The sequence below is a fragment of the Schistocerca cancellata genome, chromosome 1 (genome assembly GCF_023864275.1).
Source record: "Schistocerca cancellata isolate TAMUIC-IGC-003103 chromosome 1, iqSchCanc2.1, whole genome shotgun sequence".
NCBI classification, from domain to species: Eukaryota; Metazoa; Arthropoda; class Insecta; order Orthoptera; family Acrididae; genus Schistocerca; species Schistocerca cancellata.
Window position 1 is genome coordinate 647160129 of NC_064626.1, and position 27705 is coordinate 647187833.

The 27705-nt window shown below is 45.0% G+C and overlaps 1 protein-coding gene across 1 annotated transcript in view; it reads right to left on the reverse strand.

The window, feature by feature from the left end:
- The window catches only part of LOC126091812 (neuroligin-1-like), an 803327-nt gene that overhangs the window by 125170 nt on the left and 650452 nt on the right, over positions 1 to 27705 (reverse strand). Inside the window, exons 8-9 of the mRNA XM_049907115.1 lie at positions 4748 to 4755; positions 1776 to 1914 (exon numbers count right to left, since the gene is read on the reverse strand). Of these exons, the coding sequence (XP_049763072.1) occupies positions 1776 to 1914; positions 4748 to 4755 (147 nt within the window). The remainder of the gene's footprint in view (positions 1 to 1775; positions 1915 to 4747; positions 4756 to 27705) is intronic.

Consider the following 27705-nt stretch of genomic DNA (forward strand, 5'->3'; position numbering starts at 1 on the left):
TTAAGGTAGGTCGCTGCCCCTGACCAAACTTTAGCATGTAAATGAGAGAAGATATATAATCATTTCAAATTGGCTCTTGTTAGATAATGTTCAGAGTTAGGATTTGTATGTCCAAGGTTTGACGCCGTAAGCGTTTTGTAAAATTTTTTGTAAGAGTGATTCGTGCTACAAAAATGTTTGAAATAGTAGGTTTTGTGTAAGACTTAAAATTTTAACAATATATATATATTGAGATCAACATTGTGTTTAAATCTAACAGCCTGACTCATAATCCACATCCTTCGCTTGTATTGAATATGAAAATAAGTAGTAAACTAAAGTTACCCACCAATGAAAGAACCAAGTAAACATCAGGGCCAAAAGTTAATTTTCCAGTACCATCTTAATGCCATTGCACAAACGGCATTATTCTCTTAAACTTGATTGCTGAGTCAAATACATGTTGCATTTCTGGCAAAATGGAGGAGTGCAAGAAACAAGTTCACAGACGCAGTCAGATGCAGGTTTGCTGAATAAATAATTTAGAACAATCTTATCAGTGATACTTTCACAGAATAAAAAAGGATACAATTTTGGTTAGATGCTTTCAATAGGACATCTGTTAAGACATGAGGGAATGACTTCCATGGTACTAGAGGGAGCTGTAGAGGACAAGAACTGTAGAGGGAGACAGAGATTGTCATACATTCGGCAAATAATTGAGGACGTAGGTTGCAAGTGCTAGTCTGAGATGAAGAGGTTCTCACAGGAGAGGAAGCCCGCATCTCGTGGTCGTGCGGTAGCGTTCTCGCTTCCCACGCCCGGGTTCCCGGGTTCGAATCCCGGCGGGGTCAGGGATTTTCTCTGCCTCGTGATGGCTGGGTGTTGTGTGCTGTCCTTAGGTTAGTTAGGTTTAAGTAGTTCTAAGTTCTAGGGGACTGATGACCATAGATGTTAAGTCCCATAGTGCTCAGAGCCATTTGAACAGGAGAGGAATTCGTGGCGGGGTGCATCAAACCAGTCAGAAGACTGATGACCAAAAAAAAAAAATCATGTGTTTAAAATAGCCCCACAAAAAGGAGTGAGGTGTGTTCAGATCCGGAGAATACAGCGGCGCATCGAAGGCTATACCAGTGGCCTCTGGGTAACGCAGAGCCAGAATGCTGCCCCAAAGTGCTCCTCCAGGATATCACTCTCTTGCTTCGATGGGGTTGAGCTCCGTCTTGCATGAACCACATCCTGTCGAAAACAGGATCACTTTGGGTAATGGGGATGAAATCATCTCCCAAAACATTCAAATATCGGTCGGTAATCACCGTACCATCAAGGAATATCGTACCGTTTATTCTGTGAGTGGACATTGTACACCAGGCAGTAACCTGTTGAAAGTGAAGAGACTTTTCGATCGGAAATTGCTGGTTCTCAGTCCCCAAAATGCGCCAGTTTTGCTTATGGACGAACCCATCCAAATGAAAATGGGCTTCTTCGCTAAACCAAACCATAAAGCGCATACTAATTCCCATCACGCCCAGCAGCTAACCGTGCAGTTCGAACGTCCTAACGCAAACCGTTCAGAAGTTACGACGATTTTATTTCATATATTTCAAAAGTTTTCAACCTGTAACAAAGGGCTTTACCGAGCCGAGATCCAGACAGATGCATTTAGCCATTCCTAGAAATCATCAAGCAGCGTATATCTATTAGTGCTAGAGTAGTGAGCTTCTCGCTACGCACGTGTCCAGCAGTTAAGGCGCCAGGGAGCCGCTTGTGCTGGACGCCTGGGCTGCAGTACTCACCGTCGTAGAACTGGGCGCCCTCCTCCTGGAAGTGGTGGTGGCGCATGCTGAGGTCGGAGCCGCCGGGCCGGTGCAGCTGCGGGATCAGGTTGAGCCAGACGGACATCTTGTGGCCGCGGTAGTGGCTCTTCGTGTCAGCCTGCGACGAGCCCGCGCCGGCACCCACGCCTGCAACGCGAGTAGTTGTCATCACATCTCTGTCTGATATAGAAGGCAGAGCAATCATCTGCCAGCAGTATTCTGGACAGGACCTGAATACTGGTGTACCGGTTCTTAATGGTACACTGCAGTGTCCTACATTCATTTTTACGTCTATAAGTGACAGTATGATTTACCTGTAAGTCAAATAACAAGCTTAACTGAAACTTCCTGCCGGCCGGAGTGGCCGAGCGGTTCTAGGCGCTACAGTCTGGAGCCGAGCGACCGCTCCGGTCGCAGGTTCGAATCCTGCCTCGGGCATGGATGTATGTTCTAAGTTCTAAGTTCTAGGCGACTGATGACCTCAGAGGTTAAGTCGCATAGTGCTCAGAGCCATTTGAACCATTTTTTTGAAACTTCCTGGCAGATTAAAACTGTGTGCTGGACCGAGACTCGAACTCGGGACCTTTGCCTTTCGCGGGCAAGTGCTCTAGGTAGGAGACGAGGTACTGGCAGAAGTAAAGCTGTGAGGAGGAGGCGTGAGTCGTGCTTGGGTAGCTCAGTTGGTAGAGCACTTGCCCGCGAAAGGCAAAGGTCTTGAGTTCGAGTCTCGGTCCAGCATACGGTTTTAATCTGCCAGGAAGTTTCATATCAGCGCACACTCCGCTGCAGAGTGAAAATATCATTCTGGAAACATCCCCCAGGCTGTGGCTAAGCCATGTCTCCGCAATATCCTTCCTTTCAGGAGTGCTAGTTCTACAAGGCTTGCAGGAGAGTTTCTGTAAAGTTTGGAAGGTAGGAGACGAGGTCCTGGCAGAAGTAAAGCTGTGAGGAGGGGGCGTGAGTCGTGCCTGGGTAGCTCAGTTGGTAGAGCACTTTCCCGCGAAAGGCAAAGGTCCCGAGTTCGAGTCTCGGCCCAGCACACAGTTTTAATCTGCCAGGAAGTTTCATATTAGAGCACATTTCGCTGCAGAGTGAAAATATCATTCTGGAAACAAGCTTAACTGATTTCAGAGGTGCTTCTCTGGCAAAAATATCCCTGTATTCAAATACTATTTTTGGTATCACACATGGATACCACATCACATGTGGCAACTGAATTGAAAGTTTCCATCAAATGCCGATAGCGGCCGTGCGGGATCCGTTGGACGCAATGGTGTACGCCCGCTGAACCACGCCACCGGCGGCGCTGGTAGAACAGCGCCTCTGCCGACGCAATATAGGACGGCCGGCGCCAGCCACGCAGCGCACTCGCTCTTGGAGGCTCTTCGTTACGTGACACTATGCAGACGCCGCCCAGTCGCGGCTCTGTCACCACCGTTCGTGCTTAGCTGAGGGGGCCTGTGCCTTGTTGACACCGAGACCTGGACTCTACTTCTTGCTGCATTATTTGTATTGAGACTTCATACACTTGGAGAAATACAGGTTAAGTAAATCTTCTGTTTACTGTGTTAACTTGTTCGCTAATCATTTCTGCTGCTGTCCAGCTTTCCATGACTATAGTAATTGCACCATTCTGTAGCCCACCTCTCCTTACGATTGTGCTTGAAGTCTTACACAACATTGTTTTTGCTCCAAATATACAGGTTACTACAAATGATTGAAGCGATTTCACAACTCTACAATAACTTTATTATTTGAGATATTTTCACAATGCTTTGCATACACATACAAAAACTCAAAAAGTTTTTTTAGGCATTCACAAATGTTCGATATGTGCCCCTTTAGTGATTCGGCAGTCATCAAGCCGATAATCAAGTTCCTCCCACACTCGGCGCAGCATGTCCCCATCAATGACTCCGAAAGCTCGCAGTTCTGGCACGTTTCTTGGTAAAGGAGGTTTAAACACTGAATCTTTCACATAACCCCACAGGAAGAAATCGCATGGGGTTAAGTCGGGAGAGCGTGGAGGCCATGACATGAATTGCTGATCATGATCTCCACCACGACCGATCCATCGGTTTTCCAATCTCCTGTTTAAGAAATGCTGAACGTCATGATGGAAGTGCGGTGGAGCACCAGCCTGTTGAAAGATTAAGTCGGCGCTTTCGGTCTCCAGTTGTGGCATGAGCCAATTTTCCAGCATGTCCAGATACAAGCGTGAAACTTGCACGCACGCGTTCAACCGTTTCCTCGCTCACTGCAGGCCGACCCATTGATTTCCCCTTACAGAGGCATCCAGAAGCTTTAAACTGCGCATACCATCGCCGAATGGAGTTAGCAGTTGGTGGATCTTTGTTGAACTTCGTCCTGAAGTGTCGTTGCACTGTTATGACTGACTGATGTGAATGCATTTCAAGCACGACATACACTTTCTCGGCTCCTATCGCCATTTTGTCTCACTGCGCTCTCGAGCGCTCTGGCGGCAGAAACCTGAAGTGCGGCTTCAGCCGAACAAAACTTTATGAGTTTTTCTACGTATCTGTAGTGTGTCGTGACCATATGTCAATGAATGGAGCTTCAGTGAATTTATGAAATCGCTACAATCATTTGTAATAGCCCTGTACATAATTATTTAATGTAACTGCGAATGCACTGTAGTGATACAAACAAGAATTTTTAACATTGTGCAGCCCTGTCAGCAACTGTGATGATTGAACGTGTAACACGTCAGTTACAAATAGAAACCAAACTTTACCCAGGTTTCAGCCTAAATAATTTGGTCTTCTTCGGTAGTTTAGTGTCACTCGCTTCTGAAGAAGGCCAAAGTATTTTGGCTGAAACCTAGGTAAAGTTTGGTTTCTATTTGCAACTGAGGCTGACGTGTTACATCTTGATACTAAAAAACTCTCTGTGGAGGGCCATCACAGCTCCCTGTGTTTTAAAAAACGTACTCTCATTCCTATGGATCCACCTGCGCCTACCCTAAGAGCAACCTTAAAGGTCCACGAGGATAGTTATCCTGTCTGCGCAGTTGTGAATGCATGTAATGGGTTGACTATGAGTCGGAAAGACTTTTGGCTTGATATATTCATAAATACTCTAAACTTCCGCTTCAGGCCACAATCCGAAATAGAGAGCACTTAATTTCTGAGTTTTCAAAGATAAATATACGTGAAGGCATCATGGCGTCGCTTGATGTCAGGAACATGTATTCTAACATCCCTACAAAACGTGTTCAGTAAAGCCGGCCGAAGTGGCCGAGCGGTTCTAGGGGCTACAGTGTGGAGCCGCGCGACCGATACGGTCGCAGTTTCGAATCCTGCCTCGGGCATGGATGTGTGTGATGTTCTTAGGTTAGTTAGGTTTAAGTAGTTCTAAGTTATAGGGGACTGACGACCTCAGAAGTTAAGACCCATAGTGCTCAGAGCCATTTGTTCAGTAAATCGTATCCGGGGATTTTAGTGCATTTAGTGGACGTACAGAAGGCGATTTGGAAGATATTTTACAGCTTCTAGACATTCTTTTGAAACTCAGTTATTTTAAGTTTGGAGATTGTACATAAATCCTAGAAAAAGGACTTGCAGTGGGTTCCCCTTTGTCTAATTGTCTTGCCAACATCTACATGACGCACTTTGAGTCTCAATATGATCACCAATCCCTAGACCACAAGGACTGCATTACTCTGAGGTTGCGCTATGTAGACGATGTGTTTATGGTATATAGAGGTTCAAACGGTAACTGTAACTAGTTTCTGTATCGTCTAAACTCCCTGCAAGATGTAATTCAATGTTCAATGGAAAGTAGTGTCGATAAGTTCTTACCGCATTTGGACCTACATGTAACTAAGGAACGAGCTACTTTCTATTTTGATGTTTTTTGGAAGATTATACTGCTATCACGACTATCCATCGATCCTCTAATCATCCCATGAAATAAAGGGTGGCTTACCGGGCACTTTACTCCGTTTACAAAGCATACCCTAAAAAAGGAAGCTTTTCAACGAGAATACCAGACTATTCAGTATATAGCGGCCCAAAATGGCTATGACAGCGATTTTCTGGAGAAGATCAATCAAGAAATGAAATATGTTCGCATGGACAACCGTCAGCTGCATGATAGAATGACGACAATGAAAATTTTTGCCTGATCTGGACTCGTACCGGGATTTCCCACTTATTGCGGGTGGTCATCTTACCATTAGGCTATCTGACCAAGAATCAGAACCGGACCCAAACTTCCATATGTCATCAAGTACCTGTAATTCCCGAACAGTAGAGATTTTGTAATTGGAGGTCGATTGCCCGGTGGCGGCGGATAATTACCATACTGCAGTGCCTGTGTTATTCAGAAAATGCAATGCTTAGTTCTTTCGGTCATGGATCGGCAAGCGTCTTTCAACTAAAATGTCTCCTCTATACAGGAATATTAAATAACAGATGTACGATTGCAGGTTGTACACACATGGTTGGCGACATGTGGAAGTTTGGCTGTGAGTCGTGCTCGGATAGCCTAATGGTCAGGCGACTCATCGCGATAAGCGGCAAATCCGGATTTTTTGGTCGTCATTCCATTATATAGCCGATGGTTGTCCATACTAGCAACTGCGAATACATTTCACGTATTTCGTAACGGCTGCGGTCGTTTTCGTGGCTGTTCCTACGGACATGGATACGTCTCCGAAGGAACTCTGCATCGCTTTTCTGAACAACACAGACACTGCAATATGGCAGGGATCAATTAACCACCAGTAAGGAAAGGTCAGCCCGCTGTGCCCACTGGACAAGCGCTATTGGATCGTCCATCAACGTTCCTTCCATCTGATACAAATGGCGTTAGACTAAGTTATCGCAGAGTACCGTATTCTGATAGTGTATCGACATATGTTGCCAGAAAGTTAAAAAAGAAAAATATCCGTTCAGAATTGTATGCTTCTAGAAATATATGTTTCTGACTGGGCACAATTTTAATACAAGGTTTAAAGCCCCGCCTGCCGTAAATCAGCTGTCTCAGTTCACATAAGAGAAATGAGTTATTCTATTCCCAGCATTGAAATGCGTACACATATTATATTTAAGGAAACAAAAAGAAATATTTCAAACCTTCTGTAGGAAAAAAAGCCCCAGTCTCAACTCTGAATAATCAGATTGAATTGACACGCTGCATATCCTATCTAATATCCTTGCGATTCTTCAGTCTGATAAAGAGCTAGCTTCATTATAGTCCTACATTGCTAATTTATGCTATTTTTTGGTGAAGCACCATCCGCCTCACCGAGAGAAACTGACCCTACAAGAACTATTGTTACTCTGATTACCGTTACTGCACAAAAAAACTTTTTTTATTTCCTTAAGATCACAAAAGTTTTTGGTCATCAGACATCCGGTTTTGCTCAGCGATGAACATCTTCAGATCTTTTTTGAAACATCTGATAATATAATAAAGCCAAAAAATACACAAAAACAGTTTAGTATCGTCGAACATTTTTAAAATATGGTGGAAACTAGGCCACAGGGTAGACTGAGTTCTCCTGTCAAATGTACTGCTGTTCACAGCATTCATATTGAATGATTTAGCGAAAATCACGGAAAATCGAAATTTGGATGGCTGGACAGTGATCTGAACCACCGTCCTCACGAATGCAAGTCCAACGTGCTGGCCGCTGTGAATACGAATGCCTCATCACTGCGGACCCTCACTCGGTTTCAGAACCTGAACCAGTTTAAATATCGGAGGCCTCAAAGTTCATCCTAAACTGTGTCAATGTACTTCCCATAAGTATTAGTAGCAAATTAATGCTTAAAATACTGTTTTATAATGATAAATGAAAATAATATGAAACATGTTTTTAAACATATTTCGGAACACCGGTGTGTAGTATGCAGTATACTGTATGACACTTGAAAGATTTCCCAGCACCAAACACTGATAGTACACTGTATGACAAAGGGCCGTATAATACACACGTCAAAAAAAGTTTTGCATCGCCTCGGTTCCTAGAGTTCCGGAACCTGTAAAGAAAATTGGAACAGAGATCAATGTAAACATCAATTCTGCCCTTTTTGTTGCTTATGAAAACCATACACTGCGTGTTGTACCACCATACAGCGACTTCTTCGGCGGTGGTGGTCCAGATTCCTGTACACACCGGTACCTCTAATATCCAGTAGCACGCATGCCTGTGTTCGTCATGCCATGCTATTCACAAGTTCATCAAGGCACTGTTGGTCCAGATTGTCCCACTCCTCAATGACGATGCCCCGTAGATCCCTCAGAGTGGTTGCTGGGTTACGTCTCCGTAAACAGCCCTTTTCAATCTATCCCAGGCATGTTCGATAGGGTTCATGTCTGGAGAACATGCTGGCCACTCTAGTCGAGCGATGTCGTTATCCAGAAGGAAGTCATTCACAAGATGTGCACGACGGGCGCACGAATTGTCGTCCATGAAGACGAATGCCTCGCCAATATCCCGCCGATATGGATGCACTATCGCACGGAGGATGGCATTCACGTATCGTACAGCCGTTACGGCGCCTTGCATGATCACCAGCGGCCACACATAATGCCACCTCAAAACATCAGGGAACCTCCAGCTTGCTTCAGCTTGTCTAAGGCGTTCAGCATGGTTGAAATGGCTCTGAGCACTATGGGACTAAACTGTTGTGGTCATCAGTCCCCTAGAACTTAGAACTACTTAAACCTAACTAACCTAAGGACATCACACACACCCATGCCCGAGGAAGGATTTGAACCTGCGACCGTAGCGGTCGCGTGATTCCAGACTGTAGCGCCTAGAACCGCTCGGCCACTCCGGCCGGCCGTTCAACATGACCGGGTTGCTTACAAACACGTCTCCGACGATTGTCTGGTTGAAAGCATCTGCGAATTGCACATGGTGCAGGGAGTGGCAATTGAATCTCAATGTAGACAAGTGTAGATAGATCCTTTATCATTTAGCTACAAAATAGCAGGTCAGCAACTGGAAGCAGTTAATACCATAAATTATCTGGGAGTACGCATTAGGAGTGATTTAAAATGGAATGATCATATAATGTTGATCGTCGGTAAAGCAGATGCCAGACTGAGATTCATTGGAAGAATCCTAAGGAAATGCAATCCGAAAACAAAGGAAGTAGGTTACAGTACGCTTGTTCGCCCACTGCTTGAATACTGCTCAGCAGTGTGGGATCCGTACCAGATAGGGTTGATAGAAGATATAGGGAAGATCCAACGGAGAGCAGCGCGCTTCGGTACAGGATCATTTAGTAATCGCGAAAGCGTTACGGAGATGATAGATAAAATCAAGTGGAAAACTCTGCAGGAGAGACGCTCAGTAGCTCGGTACGGGCTTTTGTCAAAGTTTCGAGAACATACCTTCATCGAAGAGTCAAGCAGTAATTGCTCCCTCCTACGTATATCTCGTGAAGAGACCATGAGGATAATATCAGAGAGATTAGAGCCCACACAGAGGCATACCGACAATCCTTCTTTCCACGAACAATACGAGACTGGAATAGAAGGGAGAACCGATAGAGGTACTCAAGGTACCCTCCGCCACACACCGTCAGGTGGCTTGCGGAGTATGGATGTAGATGTAGACACTCATCGGTGAAGAGAACGTCAAGCCAATCCTGAGCGGTCCATTCGGCATGTTGTTGGGCCCACCTGTACAGCGCTGCATGGTGGAATTGTTTGGAAAGATGGACCTCGCCATGGACGTTGGGAGTGAAGTTTCGCATCATGCAGCCTATTGCGCTCTGTTTGAGTCGTAACACGACGTCCTGTGGCTGCACAGAAAGTATTATTCAATGTGGTGGCGTTGCTTTCAGGGTTCCTCATAAGCATAATCCATAGGTAGCGGTCATTGTATTTCTGTATTCCTGAACTTTCCTAAACATTGTTGGAATTATTTCTTCTGTTACACATGGTTTCTTCGCAGTTACTTTCTTTTTAGCTATCGTTTCTTTCCAACTTTGGTGATAACCCTTTTTAGAGATGTCCATTCCTCTTTATCTGAAATGCCCACTGAGCTAATCCCTTTTTGCAATATCTATAGCCACAGAGAGCGTCAAGTATCTCTTCATTCCTTGTAATTGCATGTGACACTTCCTTGCGTATTGATTCTTCCTTACTAGCCCATTAAACTCCAGCCTATTCTTCATCAGTGCCGAACTGTGCTCTAAGTCTATATCTGTTCCTTGATAAGTCTTACAATCCAGTATCTGGTTTCGGAATCACAACCTGACCATGACGTAATCTAACTGAAATCTTCCTTGTATCTCCCGGGCGTATCCAAGCAGACCTCCTCCTCTTGAGATTTTTAAATAGAATATACGCTGAAACTTCCTAGCAGGTAAAACTGTGTGCCGGATCGAGACTCGAACTCGGGACTTTTGCCTTTCGGGCGAGTGCTCTACCGACTGAGCTACCCAAGCACGACTCACGCCCCGTCCTCACAGCTTTAATTCCGCCAGTACCTCGTCTCCTACCTTCCAAACTTCACAATAGCTTTCCTGCGAACCTTGCAGAACTAGCACTCCTGGAAGGAAGGATATTGCTGAGACATGGCTTAGCCACAGCCTGGGAGATGTTTCTAGAATGAAATTTTCACTCTACTGCGGAGTGTGCGCTGATGTGAAACTTCCTGGCAGATTAAAACTGTGTACCGGACCGAGACTCGAACTCAGGACCATTGCCTTTCGCGGGCAAGTGCTCTACCGCAGGAGAGCTTCTGTGAAGTTCGGAAGGTAGGAGACGAGGTACTGGCGGAATTAAGGCTGTGAGGACGGGGCGTGAGTCGTGCTTGGGTAGCTCAGTCGGTAGAGCACTTGCCCGCGAAAGGCAAAGGCCCGAATTCGAGTCTCAGTCCGGCACGCAGTTTTAATCTGCCAGGAAGTTTCATATGAGCGCACACTCCGCTGTATAGTGAAAATCTCATTCTAGAATATTCGCTGTTAATAGCTGAAATTTATTGGAGAACTCAATCTTTCTTCGCTCTCATTCGTAGTACCAAGGTGAAATTTTCCCGTAAACCTTTCTTCTACTGCTTCCCCTACAACCGCATTCCAATTCCACATCAGAATTAGATTGTCATCTCCCTTTACGTACTGAATTACTCTTCCATTTTTGTGATATGCTTTCTCTGTCTCTTGGTGTTCGGCTAGCGACGTCGGTCTGTGAACCTCAACAATTGTTGTCGGTATTGGTTTGCTGTCGTTTCTGATGGGAAGAAACCTATTACTGAACCCTTCAATGTAATTCAATCTCTGCCCTGCATTCCTACTCATAACGAATTCTGTTCCATTTATACTAACATGAAAAAAAGTTTTGCTTCACACCGGTTCACAGAATTCCTGAAGGTAGACGTGGACTGTGGATATTGTATCACAGACACAGTCCCTCTGACTGTTCAGAGTCGTCACTAAACCCGCCCAAAGAGGTAAACCACCATGCATGGGTTCAAATGGCTCTGAGCACTATGGGACTCAACATCTGTGGTCATAAGTCCCCTAGAACTTAGAACTACTTAAACCTAACTAACCTAAGGACATCACACACATCCATGCCCGAGCCAGGATTCGAACCTGCGACCGTAGCGGTCGCGCGGTTCCGGACTGAGCGCCTAGAACCGCTAGACCACCGCGGCCGGCAAACAACCATGCATGAGTAGTGACAATTAGACGGAGGGGGTCCGGCAGCTGATCAGTTCCCGTCATTCCACCAGGAAGGAAATACACGGTTCGTGTTGTCTGTAGTTCATCCATGCCTAGACGGTCAATACCGTGGTTCGATCGCGTCTGCATTGTTACGTTGTGCCAGGAAGGGCTCTCAACAAGGAAAGTGTCCAGGCGTCTCGGAGTGAACCAAAGCTATGTTGTTCGGACATGTAGGAGATACAGGGAGACAGGAACTGTCGATGTTATGCCTCGCTCACACCACCCAAGGGCTACTGCTGTAGTGGATGACCGCTACCTACGGAATATGATTCGGAAGAACCCTAAAAGCAACTCCACCAGGACGTCGTGTTACGACTCAAACAGAGCGCAATAGGCTGCATGATGCGCAACTTCACTCCCAACGTCCATGGCGAGGTCCAGCTTTGCAACCATTACACCATGCAGCGCTGTACAGGTGGGCCCAACAACATGCCGAATGGACCGCTCAGGATTGGCTTTACGTTTTATTCACCGATGAGTGTCGCATATTCCTTCAAACACACAAACGTTAGAGAAGTGTTTGGACGCAACCCGGTCAGACTGAACGCTTTAGACAACTGTCCAGAGAGTGCTGCAAGGCGGAGGTTCCCTGATGTTTGGAGGTGGCATTATATGGGCCGACGTACGCCGCTGGTGATCATGCAAGGCGCCGTAACAGCTGTACGATACGTGAATGCCATCCTCCGTCCGATAGTGCACCCATATCGGCGGGATATTGGCGAGGCATTCGTCTTCATGGACGACAGTTCGCGCCCCGGTCGTGCACGTTTTGTGAATGACTTCCTTCAGGATAACGATATCGCTCGACTAGAGTGGCCATCATGTTATCCAGACATGAACCCCATCAAACATACCTGGAATGGATTGAAGAGGGCTGTTTTTGGACGACCAACCAACCACTCTGAGGCATCTACGCCGAATCGCCGTTGAGGAGTGGGAGAGTCTGGACCAACAGTGCCTTGATGAACTTGTGAATAGTATGACACGACGAACACAGGCATGCATCAATGCAAGATGACGTGGTACCGAGTATCAGAGGTGCCGCTGTGTACAGCAGTCTGGACCACCACCTCTGAAGGTCTCGCTGTATGGTGGTACAACATGCAATGTGTGGTTTTCGTGAGCAATAAAAATGGCCTAAGTGATCTTTATGTTGATCTCTGTTCCAATTTTCTGTACAGGTTCCGGAACTCACGGATCCGGTGAGATGTAAAACTTTTTTGATGTGTATATTTTACACTGCTTATAGATAATGAGTATATTTTCGTGACCAAGCGGTAATCGACCTGTTTTTGCTCCCCCCCCCCCCCCCCCCCCAGAAATAACATCTCATCCCTCAAGGGGTTATTTACCATCATGCTGGAAACTAATGTTCTGGACTCTAAGTTACAAAAATAAACATACAAAATATTCAATGGTTTCTAAAAATTTAATTTATTGTCTTTCAGGACTTGCCCATACAGTCATCTCGATAGGGGAATGTCAATTACGACTCGAACGTAAGGACAAAAGAAAAGCCAGCCCCAAGCGGAGAAAATCTCCGACCGAGGCAGGAATCGGAGTCGGACCTCTTGAGTTAGCAATCCCCCATTCTGACCTAACTGCTACTGAGGCGGGCTGCATTAGGTTATTGCACGGTTGTCAAAACTTGAAAAGGAAGTTGTAACGGAACGTATTAAAGGCTTTACTTTACCGAAGTATGCGATACCCTCCAAATTCAACCAGTTTAACGAGTATTTATGATTATAGAAAAGTTATTGTGTATGTTAACAATGATTGCATAACATGTCTCCATAAACAGTCAACCCATTAAATTATACTGAATAACTGACCCACACAAAAGTTAATATCACTTGATCACTGATACAGCAAATGTCATCATGTAAAAACTCTAAGTTCATCTTAAATAATCAATATGAAGTACAAGAAATAGTGGCCAACTGAGGTATTTTGGATCTCCTTAAATAAAAATCACCCAGTGAAACCTATTTGTTCACTAGGAGCGTTTTCACTCAGTATTCACGTAATCAATCCTATTTTAGACGAAAACCAATGTAATTCTTTATAATTCATGTTATTTACTTATTTATGCAAATTAGAGAAGTCAATTGACAAACTTCTAAAAAACGGCCTTTTTGTAACAAAGAATTATTCTGTCAAGTCAACAAATCTGTTTGTCATTTTAATAACATGTTAAATTATGTCACTCGATGGAAATTAATAACTTTTCTGCACAAATTATGATAACAGATGTACATGTGACTTATAAACTATATCTCTTTTTAGTAGTTCTTTGACAATGTTATAAATACCAGCAACAAGAAGGGTTGGGGGCGCAGTCGGAATGTCACTTTGGTAAAGTGTGTTTGTGTGTTATTGTTTGAGGTGGATAAACAATGCAAAGAACATGTAACGGAAGTACTACTTTGTGTTGTGTCATGGTCTTTGGTGGACAGTGGAATTAAGATGGCCACCAGAGTAATAAATATTTGAAGTTTACATGTTTGTTGGTTTGGCTCGTTCTTTATCATCAAAAGCACATAAAAAACACGGGACCTCATGTTTTTAACCCTAGACAACCAGATTTAGAGCCAGCATCAGCATCGAGACACAGCAGCGATCCAGCAAGTAGCAGCGATTACCACAACACAATGCATTTTAATGGTGACAACCTAACATCAAGTGCTAACAAGCTCCGTAAATGGGAATGAAATAGTGCGATTATAGCAATTAGCAATATCTACGACTAGGCGACCATTACAAAAGTGGGGGCTCGTTGGGATCTTTAAGTGCATCAATGATAATAGTGCAGCGATAAATTTCGTAAGTGCTTAGCACTCCAAAAAGGTTTATTTGTACAGTGTGGCAACAGTGAAAATATGTCAAAGTGAAAAACAAAAAAAAAAAAAAAAACAAAAAAAAACCGTGTGTATATGCGACTACGAAAAACTATCATCACACCGCTCGGAAGATTAACGTCTGGATTATGTCAATGGAATTCATCAATCAAGACTTCAGCTTCGATAAAACTGAATAGAAGTGAAGAAAGCCAACAAGAACACCGATCACGATATCATAGCATAGCTACATAAAGCAAGGTATTTTGTTGTTGTCATTAAAAAAAAAGGATTAATAGTTAACATGTCTATACTTGAGAGGGATGAGATCGTAGGAAATGTAAAAATTGAACCAGGGGATGGTGAACAATTAAACTTAACAGAGTGGCTAGCAGAGTTTGCAACTCAAATAAGTTCGCAACTTAAACAATCGAGTGAACAAGTAAGTTTGAAACTTAAAGAAAACACAGATAGACTGGATAAGTTAAGTTTGAATTTTGATCTATTAAGTACTCATCTCAATGAGAAGTGTGAGGAAATTAAAACTACCCTCAGTAAGGACACTAGAGAACAACTGATACACTTCAGAAAAGAATTTGAAGTTAAAGTTGAAAGTTTAAATGAAAACATACAAGCTAACACAGACAGAAATGCTGTCATCTACAACAGAGTAGATACTGAAGTTGAAAGATTAGATCAGAGAATAGACAAAACATCAGAAAACCTTAAACAAGAATACAACCTGTATACCACTAATGTAGATACAAAAGTAGAAAATATACACACTAAATATACACAATTGGAGGACGCATTGATGTCCAAACAAACGATTTACAATCAAAATACAATGTATGGGCACATCCAAGTGAAATGCTTTCCTGGTGAAAATCTGCACCCTATTGACTTTATTCACCAATGTAAGGATACGCTTGTAGTAGGAATGTCAGATAACATAAAAATTAAGTTAGTAAAACGGTTTCTAGAAGGGGAGGCCCTATCCTGGGCAAATGAGAATAATGATTCTTGGAATACTTTTGAAGAGTTTGAAGCTAAATTTACACTCCTGGAAATTGAAATAAGAACACCGTGAATTCATTGTCCCAGGAAGGGGAAACTTTATTGACACATTCCTGGGGTCAGATACATCACATGATCACACTGATAGAACCACAGGCACATAGACACAGGCAACAGAGCATGCACAATGTCGGCACTAGTACAGTGTATATCCACCTTTCGCAGCAATGCAGGCTGCTATTCTCCCATGGAGACGATCGTTAAGATGCTGGATGTAGTCCTGTGGAACGGCTTGCCATGCCATTTCCACCTGGCGCCTCAGTTGGACCAGCGTTCGTGCTGGACGTGCAGACCGCGTGAGACGACGCTTCATCCAGTCCCAAACATGCTCAATGGGGGACAGATCCGGAGATCTTGCTGGCCAGGGTAGTTGACTTACACCTTCTAGAGCACGTTGGGTGGCACGGGATACATGCGGACGTGCATTATCCTGTTGGAACAGCAAGTTCCCGTGCCGGTCTAGGAATGGTAGAACGATGGGTTCGATGACGGTTTGGATGTACCGTGCACTATTCAGTGTCCCCTCGACGATCACCAGTGGTGTACGGCCAGTGTAGGAGATCGCTCCCCACACCATGATGCCGGGTGTTGGCCCTGTGTGCCTCGGTCGTATGCAGTCCTGATTGTGGCGCTCACCTGCACGGCGCCAAACACGCATACGACCATCATTGGCACCAAGGCAGAAGCGACTCTCATCGCTGAAGACGACACGTCTCCATTCGTCCCTCCATTCACGCCTGTCGCGACACCACTGGAGGCGGGCTGCACGATGTTGGGGCGTGAGCGGAAGACGGCCTAACGGTGTGCGGGACCGTAGTCCAGCTTCATGGAGACGGTTGCGAATGGTCCTCGCCGATACCCCACGAGCAACAGTGTCCCTAATTTGCTGGGAAGTGGCGGTGCGGTCCCCTACGGCGCTGCGTAGGATCCTACGGTCTTGGCGTGCATCCGTGCGTCGCTGCGGTCCGGTCCCAGGTCGACGGGCACGTGCACCTTCCGCCGACCACTGGCGACAACATCGATGTACTGTGGAGACCTCACGCCCCACGTGTTGAGCAATTCGGCGGTACGTCCACCCGGCCTCCCGCATGCCCACTATACGCCCTCGCTCAAAGTCCGTCAACTGCACATACGGTTCACGTCCACGCTGTCGCGTGTTAAAGACTGCGATGGAGCTCCGTATGCCACGGCAAACTGGCTGACACTGACGGCGGCGGTGCACAAATGCTGCGCAGCTAGCGCCATTCGACGGCCAACACCGCGGTTCCTGGTGTGTCCGCTGTGCCGTGCGTGTGATCATTGCTTGTACAGCCCTCTCGCAGTGTCCGGAGCAAGTATGGTGGGTCTGATACACCGGTGTCAATATGTTCTTTTTTCCATTTCCACGAGTGTAACTGTTGTCAAGGTTCCAGTCAATCACGTCTCACCACTCCAAAAGAGATTCGCCATATTATGCACCAAGAGCAACGTAAGGCCTTCACATCTGTGCCTGCTGCCCTAGAACAAGTAATGCAATACTTCTTGATGCAATAATTTACCAACAGCCGTATGTATTGTAGAAATTTATTTTATTTTATGAACTTCTATGTGCTACCAGTTTCGGCATTTCATTGATGCCCTCTTTAGGCCACACTCTTCATAGCCGTAAAATCGGTATACACGGAAGGAGCCAGTTATACGGAGCAAGTTATATGGCTCCTTCCGTGTATAGCGATTTTACGACTATGACGAGTGGGGCCTGAAGATGGCATCAGTGTAGTGCAGAAACTGGTAGCACATAGAAGTTCATAAAATAAAATAAATTTCTACAATACATACGGCTGTTGGTAAATTATTGCACCAAGAAGTTCATGCCAGCCGTCGTCCCACGATCCAAAATGGATCAACGAAGAGTAATGCAATATTCTGTGTCATCCTGCAGAATTGGTCAGAGACTAGTACCAGCCAGTCTAGGGAATTACCGTCCCACACTTAGGCTGCCATTAGAACCACAAGTTGAAATGCTGCGTTTGTAGTGGTGCCATTACCAGGAAGCATGAATTCCTGATTAAAGGTGTCGCATTGTGTGCAGCAATGAATTTTAGTTCTGCAATACCCCCGATTACTACCGTCAACGAGTATGATGGCGACCTGGGAATAAATCCTATTTTTCCAGTGTTTTGGGGAAGCAAGGCTATGTTAATCCTGGCATCATGGCGAGTTGAGTTCATTCTTCCAATGTTTAGGAGAGCCACAGCAATGTTAACCCTGGTGTTATGGTGTGGGGTACCCTCTCATTCAATGTTCTGGAGAGACAAAGTGGTGTTAATCCTGGTGTTATGGTGTGGGTAGTTCTTTCTTCCAGTGTTCTGGAGAGGCACAGTAGTTGGTTGGTTTAAAAGGGGGGAAAGGGACCAACGCACAGCAGTGTTAATCCTGGTGTCATGGTGGGGAATTCTATCCACCAATGTTTTGGATAGGAACAGCAATATCAATTCTGGTGTTAAGGTGTGAGGTGCCCTTTCTTCAGTCTTCTGGAATGGCCGAGCGGTGTTAATCTAAGTGTTATGTTGTGGGGTGCCCTTTCTTCCAGTGTTCTGGAGAGGCACACCCATATTAATCCAGACTTCATGGTGTAGGGAGTTCTTTCTTCCAATTTTTCGGTGAGGCATTGCAGTGTTAATCTTGGTATTATGGTGAGCTGTGCCTCTTCTTTCAATGTTCTGGAGAGGCACAGCGGTGTTAATACTGTTGTTTTTGGCGTGCCCTTTCGTTCAGTGTTCTGGAGAGGTACAGCCATGTTAATCCTGGTGTCATGGTGCAGGGAATTCTTTCTTCCAATGTTTTGGGGAGGCACAGTTGTGTTAATCCTCTTTTTATGGCGTGGGGTGCCCTTTATTTTAATGTTCTGGAGAAGCACAGCAGTGTTAATGCTGGTGTTACGGTGAGGGGTGCAACTTATTTCAGTGTTCTGGAGAGGCATAGTGGTGACATGCGTGAGCTCCATTGGGGCCGTGGATGGCCACGTGAATGTTCCCCAGAGCGTAAAGGAGGCGCCACCAACTTATCTCCGTCCCGCAGGTGTCAACGAGCTGTTCCACTGGAAGACGACGGATTGGCGCCCTCCCATCCCCATGATGAAGAATGTATCGGGATTCATCAGACCATGCCACTGGATCAGCGTCCAGTGCAGATGGCCAAATAACCCATTTCAGTCGTAGTTGCCGATGTCGTGGTGCTACTATTGGCACATGCATGGGACATCGGCTGCGGAGGCCCATCGTTAGGAGAGTATGTTCAGACACATTCTTACTCTGCCCAGCGTTTAAGTCTGATGTTAGTTCCGAGCCAGGTCGCCGCCTCTCCTGTTTTGTCAGTCTGCCTAGCCTTCCACGTCCGACATTTGTAATGAGGGGTGGCCACCGACCCCGCGACGTCTGGAGGTGGTTTCACCTGTGTAAGACGGTCACCAGAGCACTGCTCGAACACGCAACAAGTGATGCAGTTTCCGAAATGCTCGTACCGCACATGGCCAGCTACTGATACTACACTCCTGGAAATGGAAAAAAGAACACATTGACACCGGTGTGTCAGACCCACCATACTTGCTCCGGACACTGCGAGAGGGCTGTACAAGCAATGATCACACGCACGGCACAGCGGACACACCAGGAACCGCGGTGTTGGCCGTCGAATGGCGCTAGCTGCGCAGCATTTGTGCACCGCCGCCGTCAGTGTCAGCCAGTTTGCCGTGGCATACGGAGCTCCATCGCAGTCTTTAACACTGGTAGCATGCCGCGACAGCGTGGACGTGAACCGTATGTGCAGGTGACGGACTTTGAGCGAGGGCGTATAGTGGGCATGCGGGAGGCCGGGTGGACGTACCGCCGAATTGCTCAACACGTGGGGCGTGAGGTCTCCACAGTACATCGATGTTGTCGCCAGTGGTCGGCGGAAGGTGCACGTGCCCGTCGACCTGGGACCGGACCGCAGCGACGCACGGATGCACGCCAAGACCGTAGGATCCTACGCAGTGCCGTAGGGGACCGCACCGCCACTTCCCAGCAAATTAGGGACACTGTTGCTCGTGGGGTATCGGCGAGGACCATTCGCAACCGTCTCCATGAAGCTGGGCTACGGTCCCGCACACCGTTAGGCCGTCTTCCGCTCACGCCCCAAAATCGTGCAGCCCGCCTCCAGTGGTGTCGCGACAGGCGTGAATGGAGGGACGAATGGAGACGTGTCGTCTTCAGCGATGAGAGTCGCTTCTGCCTTGGTGCCAATGATGGTCGTATGCGTGTTTGGCGCCGTGCAGGTGAGCGCCACAATCAGGACTGCATACGACCGAGGCACACAGGGCCAACACCTGGCATCATGGTGTGGGGAGCGATCTCCTACACTGGCCGTACACCACTGGTGAGTGTCGAGGGGACACTGAATAGTGCACGGTACATCCAAACCGTCATTGAACCCATCGTTCTACCATTCCTAGACCGGCAAGGGAACTTGCTGTTCCAACAGGACAATGCACGTCCGCATGTATCCCGTGCCACCCAACGTGCTCTAGAAGGTGTAAGTCAACTACCCTGGCCAGCAAGATCTCCGGATCTGTCCCCCATTGAGCATGTTTGGGACTGGATGAAGCGTCGTCTCACGCGGTCTGCACGTCCAGCACGAACGCTGGTCCAACTGAGGCGCCAGGTGGAAATGGCATGGGAAGCCGTTCCACAGGACTACATACAGCATCTCTACGATCGTCTCCATGGGAGAATAGCAGCCAGCATTGCTGCGAAAGGTGGATATACACTGTACTAGTGACGACATTGTGGATGCTCTGTTGCCTGTGTCTATGTGCCTGTGGTTCTGTCAGTGTGATCATGTGATGTATCTGACCCCAGGAATGTGTCAATAAAGTTTCCCCTTCCTGGGACAATGAATTCACTGTGTTCTTATTTCAATTTCCAGGAGTGTACATGCACCATGCGTGTGCCCGACTAGCAGTCATTCCTCGCCAGGTGACGCTGCTGTCTCCTGGTCGGGCGTGTATCTATAATAGGTCGATGGGCATAATGTTATGGCTGATCAGTATAGGTTCTATGTTATATACAGGAAATTGGACAAAATTATGCAAAAACCACAAGAAATCCACCTTGGGCATAAATGCTGTTCTGGTGCAACCACAAGCGCCGGAACGAAGACGAAGAACGGAAGACCAGAGAAGGAGGTGAGGAAACGTCAGCCAATAACCTCCTGACAAGGAGAGAGCCGCGTCAAGAGCACCCCCTGGAAGAAGTGAATATAAGGGCCGCTCCTGCCAGTCTCGGCCGCTCAGATCGACTCAGTGTACTGACATTAGTGGAACGTATTTGCGGAGCAGGCTACAAGAACAACTAGTTGTGATCCTTATCAGACATCAATTCCATCTCAGTGTCAGTATCCAAGATATCTAGGTGACACCATTCACAACTGTACCTATGCATTTACCCAGACCAGTGGGGTGCTACGTCAAACGGGTAAGTGGGCTCATGCTGCCAAGTTCTTTGACAATTTAATTCGTTTTTGTGATCACTGAAGTAACGTGATGTAATCTCTCAAGCTCTGAAGTCTCATTTAGTTTCTTCCTCTCCTTCTGCGTGCCTCATTTGTTTTGTCAGGCAGTGTATCAGTTTCTTAATTCATGTCAGTAGCTTTTACTTCAGGATGTCATGCATCGATGACACACCAACATTTTGTGTTCTCGGGCAGCCAAGCAGAGGCAGGAATGATTGTCATCAAGCCAGCAGTCTTTCTATCGATTACCACACATTTATTTTACGATGCTTCCGTATTTTCAGTGACGTCAAAGAAGACACTTTTTCGAGCATCGCTATATTTCAAATTTTTCTTGGCTGTGCGCAGTAAAGATCTGTTTAACGTTTGACGTATTCCTTATTCTGCACCGACTTCGTTCGCCCTTGCAAAATATGCAACCGAGCGAATACACCAGTGACATGTCTCCGATAGACGGCTTTATATTGACGCGCTCCACTGTAGCAAATTTTTCAGTCGCATGCATCTGAAAGAAATTCCGCCCCCGCCAACGCTGGCGTTTACGGGCTGCTACCAAGAAATTCGTCAGGCTTAACTGGAGGAAACCGACTAGAAACTCACGAGGCAGCATGTCATACAAAGGTAGTTCTGCGAAAACGAAAAAAGGAGCTCTACAGTCAACATATAACTGTTCACATGATAATGTGTACCCATTCAAAATTACGTTCCAACCAGGATTCGAACCTGGACAGCTGGCTTTCACAGGTAGAGCTTTACGAGTTGAAACACCCTATACAACCTTCAGGTGCGACTTAAAGGCACAGCTTATGACTGGCTTTTAACTAGTGAGGGTAATCATCTTGTTAGTATTTCCAAATTGATTTACGGTTTATTAACTCCGTTTTATGCATGTTGTTGTTGTTGTGGTCTTCAGTCCTGAGACTGGTTTGATGCAGCTCTCCATGCTACTCTATCCTGTGCAAGCTTCTTCATCTCCCAGTATCTATTGCAACCTACATCCTTCTGAATCTGCTTAGTGTATTCATCTCTTGGTCTCCCTCTACAATTTTTACCCTCCACGCTACCCTCCAATACTAAATTGGTGATCCCTTGATGCCTCAGAACATGTCCTACCAACCGATACCTTCTTCTGGTCAAGTTGTGCCACAAACTTCTCTTCTCCCCAATCCTATTCAATTTCCTTTTTCTATTTACTCAAATATAATGGACACTTATGTTTCACCTCCTGTTGGTCTGGATATATTTCTGTAAAAATATTATACAAAGATCGTCGTTTTCTTCTTTTTAGTCCTAAAAGCCATAACCCGCGAATTTTTTATTTTGTTTTCGTTGCTCATCCGAAACAGTTATTTCTCAGGAACAGGTAAAGGTATAAAGTTGAAATTTATGTGAAACATTATCGTCTACGAGCTCTCAGAGGTGTAAAAAATTAAGCTTCTGAGTCAATGCAATCAAAAGATACGGCCATTTATGCCACATATTTTGATAGACGCGAGCTCACTTATCAAAACCTATAAGTGAACCAGGCGTATCTGTATAAACAATAAAGTTTGTACGGACCCCTCAGAGCGCGGGGCCTACTCGCACTTGTCAGGTTTCTTTGTAATTTGACAGCATGTCATCAGCAAAGTAGCTGGAAGAATTTGTTCAAGGGTCATTACCTGCAAATGCTTTTTCCAAGAAGAGTAGTGGTACTTACGATTCTCAGGCCTTTTTGCATTTCACTATCGGTTAGTATCACACATCTTCATACACAGAAGTGAAATTTTTGGAAGGACTTTTGTAGCCATCAAGAGCCGCTATGTTATTGTCGCCATTCATTTATTAATCATTTTGCTTTTGCGAGAGAGAGAGGGGGTGGGGTAGGTTCAGGGCAGGGGGAGAGGGGTGGAGAGAGGAGGGGGAATTATTGAGAAGCACTTGTTTTTGGATAGTCAAGGATGTCTGATATACCATACTTTCTTTAAGGATGTATCTTTGTATAATTAATTAAGTGTTGCAAACAGTGTGCTTTGTTGCATTGATTTGTGTGTTCGTTCAAAACTTTCTTTCTTTGTACTGTATATCGTACTTCATCGCTACTATACGTTTTTCGTAGAGGTTACTGTTTTCTACGAGGATCTTGCGATCAGTTTAAACGTTATTTAGGTGGTGGTCTTCCTGTATGAGATTATCCGCAAAAATGGAGTGTGTATTTTCACTTTTTAAGGATCTTAGGTCCCCAGAACACCTGCAATGTTTGGCCTATATAGAACTATAAGCTAACGGACAGATTTAACAAATAGATCGAAGTTTTGTTAAATTTGTCTGTGGAGATGTTGTTAGTATTCATATTTTTCTGTACTGTGTTGTATGCGCGGTATGACATTTATGGTTCTTGTTTCTTCAATACGCTGTATGTGCCAGGCAGCGTTTTTTGTAAAGTGTTCTCTGTGTTTGTTGTGTTAGCGTTCCTGCGCTTTTGAGGTAGTTGTTAATTTTTCCTTTCTTTGTTTCTTAAATTTTTTTATTTTGTTGTTTAGTTTGTGTATTGTACGCATCTGGCTATCTGGTGTATTGTGTTATCTCCTGTGTGTAGTTGAGTTTATCCAGCGGAGTTCTGTTAAGTCTGTGTTCCATATATCTAAAAGACAGAACCAACAACAAACAATCTTGAACTATACAAGGCAACCACGACCAAAGGTACACCCATTCACAACCGGTCTAAATGCTCATTGACACAAAAACATTTAAATTTTGAGCCAGCACACAAAGCTATGTAACAAGAAACTGTTTGAAAACATAACATGTAAAAGGTCCTCGATTGCCTCTCAATCTCCTCTCCCGCCCCCCCTCTCCCTCCCTCCCCCCATCTCTCTCTCACTCTCTCTCTCTCTCTCTCTCTCTCTCTCTCTCTCTCTCTCTCTCTCTGCCCCCCTCTTTCTCTCTACCTCCCCCCTGCCCGCCGTCTTTCTCTCTAGCACACAAACATGCACATCAAATAATTTGTCTCCCAGCAGGTGCACTATAAAATATTGCAACAAACGTTCACAAGTTTTCTTTCAAATCTGTCTTCTGGATATGAAAACGTGTGATATTACGTGAGAGGAGTGTAAAACGTATGAAAAGCAGTGTGTGTAATTGTTAAGTAGAGGGCAATACAGAGATGTACAACAGGACAGAAAACGTAAGTACAGTACGTACATTGCCACTGCTCTCGGAAAAAGTGTTTAAAATTAATAACTTTTTAAACAAATTATCCCGAGTGTTTTACAGATGGCATGCTGTAAAACCATAAAAAGGCACATAAATGCAAGCCGACTTTTATAAGTCCACTTTCAAAATTAATATAGTTTCAGCTGAGCAATAAAACAAAACGAATTGTGCACTTGTTATAATGTTTAGGCCTAAGGTGCAAAAAAGCCACTAATTTTATGTAATATTTTTACAGAAACAAATACAGGTCCACAGACGATGACATATGTTTGGGTAAATAGAAAAGAAGAAATACATCGTATTGTGGAGAAGGCGGTGTTTAAAATTCCAAGTTTATGTAGAGGTGGTACTAGGAAGCAACATGAAATGAAACGTAAACGTGAAATCCGTAATGAATTAGACGAATAGAAGACATATATTTGTTGGAAAGAGCGTTGCATTTGTAAAGGAAAGTTAACAATACGCGTCGTATCGTATCAGGGCCAATTGGAGCCAAAACAATAAATCTTACTCCAAGTGTGTGATAAAAGTAATGAGACTGATTTCTTTTCATCTGCCAAGTCTTTATTCTTTTTCAAACAATAATATTGTCCCGCTCAAAGCAGTTCCTTTGTGCAGGTATTCACCTTCGGAGTCGTTCCCAGTCTTGATAGAAGCGCCGAACGGCTTCTATTAGTAGGGCGTTTAACATGACGGCCACATTCTTTTGAATGTTATCCGGAGTCACAAAATGAAGTCCTTTTAAGAAATTTTCAAGTTCGGAAAAAGAAAAAAGTTACAAAGACTCAGATGTGGTAATAGGGGGACTGTGGAACAACAGGAACGCGTTGTGAGGTGAAAAATTCCGTGATGGAAGTGGCCGTGTGACATGAGGCGTTGGCATGATGCAGCATCCCGTGGTCTGCAGTGACCGATCTCATTCGATTCACCCTTTTCCTGAGCCTTTCAAGGACATCTTTCCAAACACCTGGTTGACAGTCTGTCCGGTATGAACAAATTCTTTATGCCCCTACTGCCAAAAAAGGAAACCAGCATTGTTTTGATCTCTGATTTGCTCTTTCAGACCTTCTTACGTCGAGGAGATGTCTCAGTGTGCCATCCTCACTTTGCCGCTTTGTCTCAGGATCGTAGTCCATCACCAGTGATCGCATCGTCATTCGTGGTCATTGCCAATCCTCTCAAGATGATCAACCGACACTTATCTTCGATTATTCTTCTGCTCAGTGGTGACGTTTTTCGGCACCATTCTGGTTCAAATCTTTCGCATGTGCAGATCTTCGTTCAAAATTTGATATATGGTGGAAGTATTTAAGTATAACAGGTCATCTATCATCCTAATTGTTAAAACTCGGTCCGATCTCACAAGAGCACACACACGACCAACGTTTTCGCTGTTTTTTTTTTTTTTTTAAGTTGAAGGTCTCCCTGAGCGACGTTCATCTTCAACATGTTCTCGGCCTTCCAAAAACTTGTGCTGTTGATAAGGGATGTTCGCCACAGGCCTGTTTCGACTTTTCAAAGGTCACACTTGCGGTTTCTCTAAGTTTAACACAGAACTTGACTGCATAACCTTGCTCTTAATTCCGCTGTTCTAGTTTCGTAACACACAACAGAAACACAACTGCGCTGATGGTACTCTCGTAATTCATTTGATGGCTGTACGGAGATGAAACTCTGACTGAGAATTTGGAAGGGACGTACCCACCGGTCTCCTCAAGTAGGGCTGCCACAGAGCTCACCGTGTTGTCTCATACAACTAGAAGATTTGGAGCTAAGGAAGGTGATGAGGCGGTATTCTTCACAAATTAAGGCGAACAGAAGTCTCAGGGGGTTAAGTCAGGTCACCGGAGCGACTACGTAATTAGCGCATGGCACTTCTCTGTAGTACTGAACAAGAGAACAATTAAAATGAAAGATGTAGCATTTAGCTAGTTTCCAGGCCTATCAAAGTAAACCATCGCTTGACCGTTGGCTTTTGAAATGAAACTGACTAACATACAGTATCTCCCCTTTTAAAACGATTCAAAAGCTATGCTTAAGCGAATACGTATATGTTCTGTGACTGTCTGTGAATTTTGGTTCCCCAGATGTGCACTTTGTGCCTCTTCACTTTGTCAGACATACGAAATCCTGTTTCGTTGCTTCATTCGAATGAAATCTCTCATGCCGTCAGTTTCAGATCCCTTTTGCATCTCAACACCTAAATTGGAGCGCGAATGTGAGCCCTTTTGCCTAGGGTTCTGAAGCATCCTAAGTGCGGAAGGCTTACATTTAAGACTTCTGCGGTCGCTTCATCAGACGGTTGTCTGCGAAATGCCTCTCTACAAACTCGCCAGAGTCACGGACTTGCGAGGCCTTCGCGGCTAAGCTTCTGTAAGCTCTGCGACGCTGCCTCGCCTCGTCCTGGGCATCGTCCCTCTAGAGCAGCAACGCACAAACAGCCGTCGTCACGGATATTCATGTATACCCTCTTGATGCTGCTGAAGGGAGGCGCTGATTTCTGGGATCAAGCATAAAAACGCTCTCGGGCGTTTAGAGAGGACAGATATTTTACTGTATTCCAAAATAGTAAATACTTGCTTAATTTCTGCGTGCTGCCATTGGTTTCGTAGAAACTTGGAAAACTTTTCTTTTAATTGAAGCGGGATGTATTGTGATCTGTCGCGTATTTCATGCGTACACGATTTCTGAAATGTTTCACGCATTTATGTATAAGCATAAACATAACTATCAACCCGTTTACGTGGGTGGCATAGCGATGTTACTGCGCATAACTGCACTGCAAAGTTCAACGATACGTCGCTCCCAGCATTTAGTACAAATTGCAAACAGCGCTTTGGGCGGTTTGTCAGATTCAACGACATCCGTATTTCAGTCGCATCGTTAATTTGTTGCCCTAAAGCCCACTTCCAAACTGATATTCGACCGTCTTTGAAAATCGTAAATTTGCTGGTGACGAAAGATAAACCTATTTAGCTTAGAGATCCGCCGAATGTAGTGGAGGCCTTACCACTATATCCTACGAAGTTAATTTTTCTCTTCTTTTTCTTCTATCGTGTCAATAAGTCCAGTTTCCCTCAGCACCATCATAATATTTTAGATTTGAAAGAGGAAATAATAAGAGTATACGACGAAGAACGAAGTGCTCGGATTAAAAAGTGTGTAAGACAGGGATGTAGTCTTTTGCCCCTACTGTTCAATCTGTACATCGAAGAAGCAGTGATGGAAATAAGGCCGTAGTGGCTGAGCGGTTCTAGGCGCTTCAGTCTGGTACCGCGCGACCGCTACGGTCGTAGTTTCGAATCCTGCCTCGGGTATGGATGTGTGTGATGTCCTTAAATTAGTTAGGTTTCAGTAGTTCTAAGTTCTAGGGGACTGATGACCTCAGATGTTAAGTCTCATACTGCTCAGAGCCATTTGAACCATTTTTGATGGAAATAAAAGAAAGATTCAGAAGTAGGATTAAAATTCAAGGTGAAAGGATATCAATACGATTCGCTGATGATATTGCTGTCCTTAGTGAAAGTAAAGAAGAATTACATAATCTGCTGAATGGAA